The 14,524-nt window shown below is 32.6% G+C and overlaps 1 protein-coding gene across 1 annotated transcript in view; it reads right to left on the bottom strand.

The window, feature by feature from the left end:
* LOC123664753 (insulin gene enhancer protein ISL-1) overlaps positions 1-14,524 on the bottom strand; it is a 70,417-nt gene that overhangs the window by 6,107 nt on the left and 49,786 nt on the right. Inside the window, exons 3-6 of the mRNA XM_045599241.1 lie at positions 8,041-8,171; positions 7,406-7,473; positions 6,438-6,540; positions 1,725-1,842 (exon numbers count right to left, since the gene is read on the bottom strand). Coding sequence (XP_045455197.1) covers positions 1,725-1,842; positions 6,438-6,540; positions 7,406-7,473; positions 8,041-8,171 — 420 coding nt within the window. The remainder of the gene's footprint in view (positions 1-1,724; positions 1,843-6,437; positions 6,541-7,405; positions 7,474-8,040; positions 8,172-14,524) is intronic.

Below are 14,524 nucleotides of genomic sequence, written 5' to 3'. Positions count from 1 at the left end.
GGAATCAATTTTGGATGGACTGTAAACATTTTAAGTTCTATAAAAATGATTTTTAAGATCGGTGTGTTAAAATTAGTACCAAAGTTTGCAATTTGTTATTATAATGTTTTTTAATAAGAGTTACTTGCAAATTTAGCCGATTTTAAAAATTTGGAAGCTTATAATTCGACTGTATTTGTTTTTTTTTTTTTTTTTTTTTTTTTTGTATATCACTAGTTCACTATGTGTGTTACCTCAAAACTTTCAACTGGGTGGACCGATAGCAATGATTCGTTTTCATTCGAAAGGTGGTGCTTGTCTTGTGTACTCATTTAAATTTGATCGACATAATACCTATCTGGCGAGAACTTTTTGAGTTCTTCTATTCACTGATTATTTTTTCGACTAATTACGTTATGTTACTTATCTAGACAGGTCGAAGTCGGGTTCTTTGTTTTCGAACAAACGCAAGTATAATGTTCACTTGACCTTGGTACGAGTATATACCAAATATTTTGAGTCGAATATCACAAAAACACAACTGTTAACAAAAAAACAAATCAGTTTCTTAATATTATATAAGCATTCTAACTTGATTATATTCAAATCTCCTAGTTACGTTTTGTATTGTTATTTTTTTTTTCATTTTAGTTTGAATATAAAACAATTCAATTATATCGTTTACGGACAATATATTATTATATACTTAAAAAAATATGTATCTATAATAATTTAAAATAAGAATTTATTAAATATACCTATTTATTTATTTATTTCGTAATAATAATTATTATTATACATATATAGTCGTAGAACCGCAATATCGATTAATAGGTACGATTTTATTTTTGTGTTACCCACACATTAGGAATTCTAAACATTTTTGAATATCATATCAAAAATTGTCCGCTCCAGCGGGATTCGAACCCGCGTCTCCGACTGACCGTGTCGCAATACCGATTGTCTGAGCAAAAAAAAAAATGTATTAACTCTGCTGTCACCAACAAAATTTATGCCTTTATTATATTTATTTAGTTATAAATTACTAAGCTGTGTTTGCTTGCAAACGACAAAAACCGACTTCAATGTACATCAACCAGTTAATACAACGTGGATAATAAAAAAAAAAATGAAAATTTTATGCGCATTATTATGTATTACTGAAAAGGTACTCGTCAGATCTCACTAAAATTTAAATGTGACAACATGACAAGCATTAGCTTTCGATTAAAAGAATAATTAAAGTCAGTAGCTATGTGGACACGTAAAACAAATACAACCGAATTGAGAACCTTCTCATTTTTTTTAAATCCAATTAATTTATCCTCTGCTGTCAACAATTAAGGTTGCGTCTTTATAGTTATATTTACAATTCAGCCTGTAACATTCCACTGCTGGGAATAGGCCTCTTATCCATATAGGAGAGGGATTGGAGCTTAATCTACCACGTTGCTCCACTTCGGGTTAGCGGATATGATCCCTACTAAGTAACGATCGCAATCAGGTATTTATGATAACAACTGGGACTGATGATTTAAGGAGCTCTCCGAGGCGCGGTGGTGAGACCCACACACATCCAAACAGGAATGAAATATTTGTACAAATACCAATATCCATCCCAAGCGGGAATCGAACCTGCAAACCGTCGGTGCTTTAGGTGACCACACGCACCACTACTGGTGTAGTATGCGGTTGTTAATGTTATATTTATTAAGTTAAAATATAATTCAGTTAGTTTAGTTTACCGGAGTGTGTGTAACTGTTTCTCGTTGAGCACGGTGCGAACTCGCGTCGGTTTCCCGTCGACGGCCGCCCCGGGCCGCGCTCGACCACTCTTATGCGAACCTGACTCACTGCCCGAATCTGTAACAATTATGTATTAATTTAAAATAATTATGTTTATTTTTAAACGGTATTATATATATATACAAAGATATGCATATTCAATAAAAATATATGCTTCAAATATAAATAACAATAATAAACAAAAACCTAATATATAGTGCTATATTAAAAATATATATCCAAATGATTGAATATTCTCAATCTTACTCATTCGGTAGATTACCTGTTTTTACGATTGCCATATGACAAATACAAAAATAAAAATAAAAGTTTTGTACATAAAGTTGAATCAGATACAGGTATGATTAATGTATCAACTCGTATTCTTAAATTAACCAACTACCTAATAATAAAATTAGTTTTCGCTTTGATTAAAAAAAACAATATAAACTATTTTGTAGCATTATTACTGAACTGTAATTAAAAAAAAAAAACAATTTATTTTTTGGCACGATAATAAACAAAAACAAATAAATACAATCAATACACAATTGCAATATAGTACATATTTTTAAATTTGTGTTTCAATGACAACTAAGCACAAGATCCAAATTAAATATATTAATTAATTAATCTCATCAGTCCTTTTCAAAATTCAAAAATGGCAAAGTTGAGTAAGTTGTAGGTAATTTTAAATACAAATTCAATTTATTACTGGACATAAAAATATTAATCCTTCATACAAAGGGCACGCAGTAATCTCATGACTTAACACAAATAATCCCCATTTCACACCTAAACTGATCCCAGTGCACGTGCGTGTAAAATGATTGAAACTGAATTTTTGATTTGGTCACTTTCAACATGTTGACATTACTGCCAACCAATACAGCCGCTTAGGTACTGTACGCTTAGGTAAAAGGCAATAACGTACAAACATCGAAATATAAGAAAATTTAGTTCAGTTTTGGATTTGTACTACATAAAATGTACTATATAAAGTATTGTAATATTAATATAGATTTATTGACATATATTTACAACTGAGGTAAAAAAATAATTAAAAAAAGTAGTGAAAAGGGGTTACTGCACTGTACTTAAACACAGTAGAATAGACCAATTGATAATTTTTTTGTTGTATACAAGTAATTCAATCATTTGCTTAGTAAAAAATATTAAGACATTGTTAAAGGAATTCACGCATTATCCGCTTTGATAACACAGTAACAATATTTATTCTAGATGAAACTTATTAATGATTATTCCAAAATTTACATTTTTTTTGTTAATTTTTTTTTACACAAAATTTTCAGTGATTTCTTTAATTAAAAGAAATAAACAATACATTTTAAAAGCTACAAAAACAGTTTTATTAAATATTGAACTTGGTAAAGTAAAATTTTAAAAATGCATTGATATTTAAACATATTTAGGGGAGAAAATAATCTCTGGCAGCCCGTTTGGACAAAGCAAAGTAATCAAACGTCAACGCTTCACACCTAATCAAATGTCACTGGACATTCCTAATTATTCAGCGGCCATGTTTGAAGACTATTTATAAATTCACAAAGGATAAAATTTACTGTGAATTTTTTTGATGCATTACATTAAAATGTAATTATAATAAAGAATTGTTATTTGACTTTGTTTTTTTTTTTTAAATTTTAATGTTTCTATAAATTTTAACAGACTATTATGCAACAGTTTACTGGACAATCTATTAAAATACCTATTAGAGCTATAAAGATGATTGTCTGTATGAAACGTGTTATTTATTTACTCTGTAACGAATTAAGAATTTTTATTTTCATTTTTGTTGAGCGAGAGTCGACGAATTCATTGTTCCATGTTAACAATAAAAACTTTAAATTATAACTCGTATTTATTTTGAATCACTTTCTTAATAATTAATTGAAATATACTTTTAATAATTACAACATACCTAACTACGTAAAAGTATTGAATAGTTTTCTTTGGAAAAATTTATTTAAATATTAATTATAGACAAATATATGTTTATTATATATACTGAGTTAGGACAATTTGTGAATTTCCCTCAGCTGGGCAGAGAAGCCATTACCTTCAAGCAGAAGGTTGAAAGCTGCCAACGCTGCTCTATTGTAATTAATCAATAAATAACTACATATTTTTATTGATATGATATGACATGACATGTCTCACATGTCATATCCCATGTACATGATATGTCATTATTATGTGTTTGATTTTTTTCTTTTTGACCTAAAGGTTTGATGTAAATTTCTGCAATGAGAGCTTTTGATTCAACTTCTTGACTTTGTTAGTCAATAAAATATATTACAAATTTAGGAGGTTGCCCATAGTCACCACGCTGGGCAGGGGGGTCACCAACCCGTCTGCCCAGCGTGGTGACTATGGGCAAAACACATGAGTTCACGTTATTTTTGGCGTAAACTTGTGGAGGCCTATGTCCAGCAGTGGACTGTATAGGCTGTAATGATGATGATGATAATAATGATGAGGAGGTTAAAGCGTTGATTTATAAATAAATAAAAACGTATATAAATCATTGGGTAACAGAAATTATTTCATTACTTAAAATAAACAGCAAAAGCGATGGAGCGATTATTATTATTATTAAATGATTAAATGAACAATTAGGAATGGCTTTGTATAATAGGGCATGGAGGTCAAATTTAGGTCGCACAATATAATTACTAGATAAAAGACACTCGAATTTCCACGCGGCAAATTAAAGGCGGCGGCGGCTTTGTCGGCACACACCACAGAGATATAGCGTACAGTGGACAGAACAGGCACAGATAGGTAAATTGTTCGATAAATGTTTAAGAACAGTTAACGTTATTCCTTACATATTACGTGTAATACATTCTAGTAATCATTCTAATAGGTTCTAAAATTAAAATTTACTTTAGTGAATTAGGCTTTAAGTTTTTTGGAATCGTAATTGTCCACTAAATATCATGTTAAGTTTTTATCGAATTGGTGCATAGATACTAAATAATAATAGTAAAAAATAAATAATTACATAGTTTAAAAAACTATAAAGCTGTAAATAAATTGTAAATTGAAATAATAATACCTAAATTGACGACTAGCTAGATTACATAAAAAAGTGTGTTTCACCTCCAACACGCGACTAGGGCTTAACTCCTTAAAAACAATGTTATTAAAAATGTATCTATCTCTTTCTCGCAAGAGACGTAAAACGTTACTCTTTCTCGCTCTCTTTCTCAACTCAGGGTTACCGTTCCACCTAATTTCATTCGCCATATTCTTTCATACCGTGCGACATATATCGTGTCTCAAAGAGTAAACTCCCAAAAACGCCTTAAACACAAAGAAAACCCACGGGTTTTACTATAGATTTTTATAATTTTTTTCTCGCTGTACATAAAATCACTGCGACCACCGCGACTATCAGTACATCGCGATGTTGATAAGCCGTTATCCCTCATTATACGTGTAGCGATATCGCTAACAATGTGATAGCGATTAAATCAGATTTCTGATATCGTTAACTGTCATAATATGATTTTTCTTGGTAATTTCTCAAAAAAACGTATTCCTCCATCTAATCAATTTTTTTGTAAATGTTATTTTAATACACCTAATCATTAAATCAAAATTTCATTAGTCATATATAGAATGACAGACTATTTAAATGTCCCTAAGTAAAACTAATAGTTTAAGTAGTCCTTAGTGGCTATTCGCAAGGCTTTCTTTGATTTCTTATTTGTTGTTAGTACTATCTTGATTTTATTATACAACTAGGTCGACAAACACCTGGCTTACCATAGACGCCTGCAAATACTTTTTATCTTCACAACAGGTAAAATAAGTATGAAAACAGAAGATCGGCCGCTCTCTAGATTTAATTCAATTGTTATTCTTAGTAAGTATTCTTAGGAAAATATTTTATAGAATTCTTCTTTTTCTTCTTTGGCTTTAGCTCCCTTGCGGAATTGCCAATATCAGAAAAACATGTGCTTTATAGAATTATCTATCCATCTATATCTGTGCCAAGTTTGAAAATTTTATTATAATTTCAAACTTAAAAGATAATTTTATCAGTACCGATAAGCTGTTGACAACGGATTTTTTTTTATACCTCATAACATACACACACTGTCGTCTGTTCCTAAGGTAAGCAACTGATATAGCTAAATACTTTTTTTTTGACAAATACACATAGGAATGTTACATACATAATAATAGTAATAATACACTTTATTGTACACCAAAAACAAAAATTATACATAGCAAAGAAAGAAAAATTTTAACAATATATTCATTAGGTACAAAGGGCGACTTTATCGATAAAAAGCGATCTCTTCCAGGCAACCTTAGGGCAAAGGAAATGGTCTAGCGTCAGCATAAGTGTACAGGTTACATCGAATTTATGATAAATATTCAAATAATTAAACATATACATATATGCATACATATATAAATACAAATATTACACCCAGACTCAGGCGGGAATCAAACCCGCAAAACCCGCAGAGCAGAAAGCAGGCACTACAAACTGCACCAACGAGCTAGTCAAATATTGCTTTTATCAGGATAAATTCTTCCCATATCTTCTCCTAAACAGAAGGACAGGTTTTGTCTCAGTAGTGGGATACTAAGATGTTGGAACTGAATCTGTAATGCAAGAAATGGGCACTCACCTGACATGGAGCCCAGCTCGTGGGGATGGTGTGAATTATTGTTGCTAAGCGTTGTGTTGTTGTTGCTCTCCGCGTTGCCGCTGTTGCTACTCGTGTTCGCAGTCTGTACAATAACCATTTCGTGACATTAAAATTTTTATTTCCATCACTATATTTGCTGTGACTATATATCCAGTAAATATTCAACTGAGGTAGGGCACAGCAGGAATTTCCTGCTCAAAATATGGAGCAGCCCGACTGGGGTAGTACCTCGACCTTACAGAAGATCACAGCAAAATAATACTGTTTTCAAGCAGTATTGTGTTCCTGTTGGTAAGTAAAGTAACCAGAGCTCCTGGGGGGATTGGGGATTGGGTCGGCAACGCGCTTGCTACGGTAATCGCTTACCATCAGGTGAGCCGTACGCTTGTTTGCCAACCTAGTGACATAAAAAAAAATATAACAATAAGGAAATACAAACAAAAAACAATTGCGTTAAGGCGGTCTTATTGCTATTATCAATCTCGACTAGACTACCTTATGTAAAAGTAAATAACTTATTATTTATTATGTGATCAAACTTCCATAAGGCTTATATTAATTGGACGCTTCCTATTTTTTCTCGATAAAATAGAACTAAGGACTAATATTTGTTTCATATAGTACTGGCTTTTACCTGCGGGAGTTTTGTTGACAGATGACGAATATATTTGTATCATCATCCGTCAAATAACATCCACAGCTGGTGAAACAAGCCCTTTACTTGATAATCATATTTATTTACTAACACTTTATTGCACGCAAAAAAAAGACACAATTTAGAACTTGGATACAAAACAAATAAGTATGCAAAGGCGGCCTTATCGCTTATAGCGATCTCTTCCAGGCAACCTTATATATAATTTGTGACCGATAGTTATTTATCTAGAACTGGACTCAACTATAGTAACAATGACACAATACTATGTATTAAACAACCAAGTACATACTTTTTCTAGAACATCGTGGTCTTCTCTACAATATAAAGCGCCGCCTTCCCTTAACGCGAACTCGTCGCCTGTAACAAAACATATGAAATGAACGAATGAACGTTATTACTTACTTATGTAATTTATTATACAGATTTGATGGAAATTGTCTAGATCGTTAATTAAATAGAAATCAGTAATCATTAGGATATTTTTAAAAGCGGTCACTTTGAGATAACAAAAAATTTGAGCAGAATTTTTAATGTGCTTTTACTGAGGGTTCGAAACAATGTAATAATTTCAAATTGAAATTAAATATAATAAAAAAATGAGTGTGCTTTAGACCACAAGACTGACGTAAAACTTCTTTGGCATTTGGCCTGCACAATAGGCCTGCACTATGTCTTAGATATACGAAACGTAACTGGCTATGAGAGAAAGAGAAAAAGAGAGAAAGAAAATGTGTGCTCGCACCGACGCTCTCTTGCTCCGTTCGCGTCGCCCAATTACACTTTCCGTAACGCTCTCGTCACGCATTCACCCGCTTACTCCTCCAGCCAAGCGTACGTAAAGAAGTTTTACTTCAAAAGTACCATTACATTATTTGCGTGTACACTATTCCATAAGGGACGTAAATAAGAAAGTGTTACACCGACCAGGTATGAGCTGCCTCGCGCACGCGCAGCATCTGAAGCAGTCGATGTGATAAATCTTCGTTTTCGCTCGCATCACGAAGTCGTTTTTACTAAACGAAGCGCCGCATTTGTCGCACTTCGTACCAAATAACCTGACGACAAAGATATGTAGCTATTAAACATACATTAATTAAAACTAGTGGTCGCCCAGAGGTCGAAATTTGACCATAATAATAAAAAAATTAAATCAAAGAAAACCAAAAAATAATGAAAATAAAGAAACTTTTTAAAAAATTTCAATTTGATTACAGACTTTGACCATCAATAAAAGAGTATAATATGCTTGTGTGTGTCAAATACATGGTAGTGTGTAATGTTTTTTTTAAATTGATTTAATGCATAATTTAAAAAAAAAACTATAAGTGTCCGAAATTTCGTACTCCTTCGCCCACGCAATTTTCATAAAAAGGGTTACAAAGTTTTTGCTTCACGTATTAATATAAAGAAAAGTAAGACTTTATTAAAAAATGATTTTAAAAGGTATTTAGAATAATAAATACAAAGGTATGTTTACAAATCTTAACTACTAAACTTGTTTTTTATCATCCTATGATAGATAGGTACATATAAAAAAGAACGTGGCTGTCAAATATAATACCTATTTTATTATTATACTCCTTGATAATAACTAGCATTTAAATAAAAATTATTAATATACAAAATAAGCTTACTTCGCGTTCACAAATAAATTTTATATTCTATTTCATGAGCCTTATAAATAGTAATTTTTCTACTAGTTTCTTAAAAACCAAAGATAAAATATTTTAAACAAAAAAATGTCAATCGGATTTTAAATAATGAAAGAAATAAAAACACAATTCTTTTTAAAATTGATTCAATAAAAGGATTCAAAAACATTTTTGAAACATCACTGCAAAGTTAGGTATCGGTCCGTAATAATTATTAGTTATTAAACGACAAAAAAAAAGTAAAAAAAAATAATCAAATTCAAAATTTCAACCTTTTTAAAAGTCGATCGAATATAGAGAACATCAACATTCCTTAAACAATTAATTACACAAAATAAAATTGTATATAATTATAATAGATATATGTATCAACATCAACAGAACGCACTCTGTAGGTAGGTATAGTATATAGGTAGGTTGAGCGCCCCGTTCTACCTCTATAGGTATATCTATAGGCGATGCTTTTAGCGAGATTGCGAGGGTGCCTTTACTAAGTGCCGGTCAATACCCCTAGAAATAAGTTTACGGTTAGGGTTTTACGATTTTCGCGTTACGGGAAACGGTATTGTGAACACGTTACTCGGTTTTCGTACTTTTTTAATCATGTATTTAATGTCTACTTAAAGATTTGACGAAAATATATTTATGTATTGATCGTTTATTTATTTTATTCTTGATTAAAATACAAACATAGTCATTAAAATTGTTTTATACTTTTTGATTCTTTTAATGTAATATTTAAAAAGCGTGTGTTTTAATGTGTTGTTAGAATTTCTTGCGTCTGAAATTTTATTACAAATTTATTTGTGGGTTTTATTTAAAAGAAGGAAAATTGACTGACAAATGTATTGAGCAATAGCTTTCGTCTTTTTTTCTTTTATTTACGAGTAAAACAGTAGTGTAATCCGCCATACTCTCGACTGCCGTGGTGTATAACTGTTTAAACATAGGTACATAGACATCACGGAATACTTATAATATTTTCACTTCAAACATTGTTAAACCGTATTGAAAAGTAAAACTTTTTTACGCTCGCCTGATTTGGGGAGTAAGCTGGTGAATGACGAGAGCGTTACGAAAAGTGTGATCGGACGAGACGAATGGCAGATGAGGGAGAGATACACGTTAGTGAAGATAGAAAGAGAGAAAGTTACATTTCGTATATTACTATAGGCTAACTAAAGAGGTTTTACTTCTGTTGTGTGGTCTAAAGCACAATCGTTTTTTTTTTTCGAATCGAGATCTTTCGATCAAGATCCACATGACAGATACATAGGATACTATTCATTGAGTAATTTCAGCCTTTGTTAACCAAAAAGAGATTGGTCAAATCAAGATCCATTATGAACCATTCATTGAGTCAACTCAGTTTTTATTTTTGAAGCGATTGTTAATATCAATGCACTTTTTAAAATTGAAAAAGATTCATTTGTAAACATCTAGAAAGTTCTTCAGAGTTAACTCTTTGCTTGTGTATTGTAGTTATATAAATTGAAAACGTCTGAATGGTTATTCTTTACACCTTTATGGGGTGCCTTTTCACAAGGGTGAGAATCGTTATCGCATCCCTGAGGGGATTTAAAGGGTTACTAAAGGGCTACATCAAGGTATAGAGGTAGACAACCAGTAGATATATATACAAAACTTTCAATCTCTACTAATATTAAAGAGAGAGACAAAGTTTGTTTGTTTGTTTAAGCGCGCTAATCTCAGGTGCTACTGTCTTGAATCGAAAAACTCTTTTTGTGTTGTATAGCCTACTTACCAAGGAAGACACATGACAGATACATAGATACTATTCATTGAGTAATTTCAGCCTTTGTTAACCAACAAGAGATTGGTCAAATCAAGATCCATATGAACCATTCATTGAGTCAGCTCAGTTTTTATTTTTGAAGCGATTTTTAATATCAATGCACTTTTTAAAGTCAATAGGCTATATCTTAGGCTATATTTTAGGCTATTTCTTTCTCAAATCAACGCGCGAAAAATCGCGGGGTACAGCTAGTCTATGTATTTATAAACTTATATGTATCGATAAATGCGTTGCTAAGCTCAACACCCATGAAAGGCTAGACCAATGTTTTCAATTTTCTTTTGATTATTACAATACTTACTTTTGAAAACGACTTTAAAAATAGGAGGAGTTACTCAATTCGACTGATTTTTTTTTAATGGCGTTACCTCATTTGTTATCATACACCTGGTACCATCGTTACTCATGGTAGGGAACTAGGAACTATACCCGCAGTGGAGCAGCGTATGTTCATTAAGCTCCAATCATTCTTATCCAATGAAGAAAGAGGCCTATGCCCAGCAGTGGGATGTATCTGGCTGAATCAAGAGTTACCTCATAAATTTTTGCTGTTTTAATTTTTATTTCCGTATATAAGACTAGCTGAACGAAAAATGAAAGTAATTTGAAATAACCTAACATGCACCGTCGGCCAAGAAAGTGGTGTACCACCCTAAGGTTGAACGCCGCTTGCAGATTCATAATTGATAAAGATTAGTTTCGCTTGCAGACCGATCTGACAACTTCTGTTGTCGTCCTTATCTGATTATCGATTATTGATAACGATATTACTTATATCTAATAGAGTTTAAAATGTCATGTATAGTAATGACGTATCAATCATTACAGCCTATACAGTCCACTGCTGGACATAGGCCTCCACAAGTTTACGCCAAAAATAACGTGAACTCATGTGTTTTGCCCATAGTCACCACGCTGGGCAGGCGGGTTGGTGACCGCAGGGCTGGCTTTGTCGCACCAAAGACGCTGCTGCCCGTCTTCGGCCTGTGTATTTCAAAGCCAGCAGTTGGATGGTTATCCCGCCACCGGTCGGCTTTTTAAGTTCCATGGTGGTAGCGGAACTGTGTTATCCCTTAGTCGCCTCTTACGACACCCACGGGAAGAGAGGGGGTGGCTATATTCTTTAGTACCGTAGCCACACAGTACGACAGAAGACACAGTACGAATGACGTATAATACTTATCAATTAGGTTTACGTCATTATTATATGTCTCTTCGGTAATATCTTTCAATAACGAACCCTGTTGTAATTTTCGATGACCGGGAAACTAAATTAAAACTGGTACACCACTTTCTTGGCGACCGTACATACATATTATGGTATTTATATTTTTACTAATACGATACGGAGATAAAAATGACAGCTTTATTGCTTCTGTAATCTATAAAATCTGAAAGTATCGATTTAAGCAAATCTTTTATCGATAGAAAGTTAATTTAACCCAGCTGTAACAAGTCATACTAACGATCCGGCCCGGTTTTATATATTTGATGTATTAAACAAATAAATTTGGCTTGATTTTATTTTATATAAATTCCGTAAAACTTTATTTTATTTATTTTATTTACACTTTTTGCACAGCACCACAAAAGTAACATAAGTTTAATTAGGTTTAAAAAAAATAATAAATTTGCATTAGTTGCAACATTATCGCTAAAGCAGCGATTTCTTCCAGGCAATCTTTGGGCAGAGGACTAGAATTGATTGTTAGTGAGGATAGGGACAGCAAAACAAGTGATATCAGTCATAAACATAAGTATATTATAGAACCGATTTTAAGAACTTTTTTTGTTGGAAACAAGATATTCCAAGTGTGGTACCATGTTAAGAAAACCAGGATCTGATGATGGAATCCCAGAGAAATCGAGGGAAACCCTCGAAAATCGTAGTGATGACTAGTGCGTTTGTTATTTTTTTTCGTCTACTTTGTATTACTTATAGAGGTAATTGAAGTCGGTTTTTTTTCGTTTGCGAGCAAACACAATTATTAATAACTATTTCTTAACATAAACTATAATAATAATCTTCATCTGCGAAAATTCTAAATCAGTTTCAGTAATGTAATCAGTGTGTCAAAATAGACACTGTTTACTCTGAGGCGAGGTGAATTCGCGAGCCATTTAGACGCCAGCATCTGTGCGAGTGATTGACGGCCAGCTGGGATAACATAACACGGACCACACGCGAGATGACATCTCTGAGATGTCTTTCAGTATATGTTTAACATCGTAAAACATAACTAAAATTAGGTTATATATGAGTTACGACCCTGTATTTCTGCCATTATTTTCAATATCAATATTTTTGTTTTGTATTATAATATACACGATGGTCTGTTCCTACGGCAAACAACTTAAAGTTTGTGTTACAGGTAACATCTGACTGATATAAAAATATCCTGCTCAAAATCTGGAACAGCCCGACTGGGGAAGTACCTTGACCTTACAGAAGACCACAGCTAAATAATACTGCTTTTAAGCAGTGTTGTGGTCTTATAGTGAGTAAGGTGACCAGAGCTCCTGGGGTGAATTGGGGGTAGGGTCAGCAATATGCTTGTGACGCTTCTGGTGTGCGTCTATGAGCTACGGTTATCGCCTAAGTCCGCTTAACATCAAGTGAGACATAGGCTCGTGCCGACCTAGTTGTATAAAAAATATATATACACAAAAATTATACGAATACAATATCATAAATATAAAATTTTCGTGTCACAATGTTAGTTTACCATACTCTTCCGAAACGGCAGGACCGATTTTTATGAAATTTCGTATGCATATCGGGTAGGTCTAAAATCCCCTAATAACACATATTATATACAATAAGGTAGGTTAATAACATATATGGCAAAACAACGTATGGGGGGTCAGCTAGTAATTATATAAATTAGTTGTTACCGCTAACGCACACATGAGGTCACCTACCTTAAAAATAGACCGTATATATTAATTTCCTAAAGCCCAAAGATTTAAGCACCAAATCATTTAGAAATTTCGGTCCAAAATAGTAGACCTAAAAATAAGCACAAGTTGTAAAACTATTTTTAATCAACTTCAAAAAAGGAAGAGGTTACTCAATTCGACCGTATATATATACGGTACTATATAGTATTCGGTATAGTAGTCGGTATATATATATATATATATATATATATACATACGGTATATATATATATATATATATATATATATATTATGTATGTTCAGAGATAACTCTGTCGTCTATGAATCGATTTTGATAATTCTTTTTTTTGGACAGGACATATCCCTAGTTTGGTACCATGATGAGGAAACCAGGATCTGATGGTGGGATCCCAGACGAAACCAGGATCCGATGATGATTACTGGGTGTACCAATTTTGATGATTTTGAATTTAATCGAAAGCCGATGTTTATCATGTGGCTGATTACAACTTTTGGAGTGATCTTTGATAATGCGTATTTACTTGACTATTTTTTCGTCTACCTACGAGTAATTGTCAATATAATTGAAGTAGGTTTTTCTTCGTTTGCCTGCAGACACAATATTCTACAATAAAGAAAGCCATGACCTTATAATTTCCATTTAACATAAACATTGTGCCTTCTATTAGCATTGTGACACGAGAATTATATACATATAGGTATAAGATGTACATACGAATCTATACTAATGTTATAAAGCTGAATAGTTTGTTTATTTGAATGCGCTAATCTCGGAAAGTAATGGTTCGAATTAAAAAAAATTGTTTTTGTTTTTGGTAGTCCTTTTACCGAGTAGGCTGTATAATATTTAAAGGCGTTTTGCCTTAAATTAAAGCGAGTGAACCTCGGCTCACAGCTAGTATAAATATAAATTACTTTACAAACCTAGTTAAACTTCCGACCTCACGACACGCAATTAGCGCAACTTGAAACCGAGCTTTCATATCGCGTTACTCCATATTAACAAACACGGAGGAGG

The sequence above is a fragment of the Melitaea cinxia genome, chromosome 22, assembly GCF_905220565.1.
Source record: "Melitaea cinxia chromosome 22, ilMelCinx1.1, whole genome shotgun sequence".
Classification (NCBI taxonomy): Eukaryota; Metazoa; Arthropoda; class Insecta; order Lepidoptera; family Nymphalidae; genus Melitaea; species Melitaea cinxia.
This window is presented reverse-complemented; position numbering and strand designations above follow the sequence as displayed.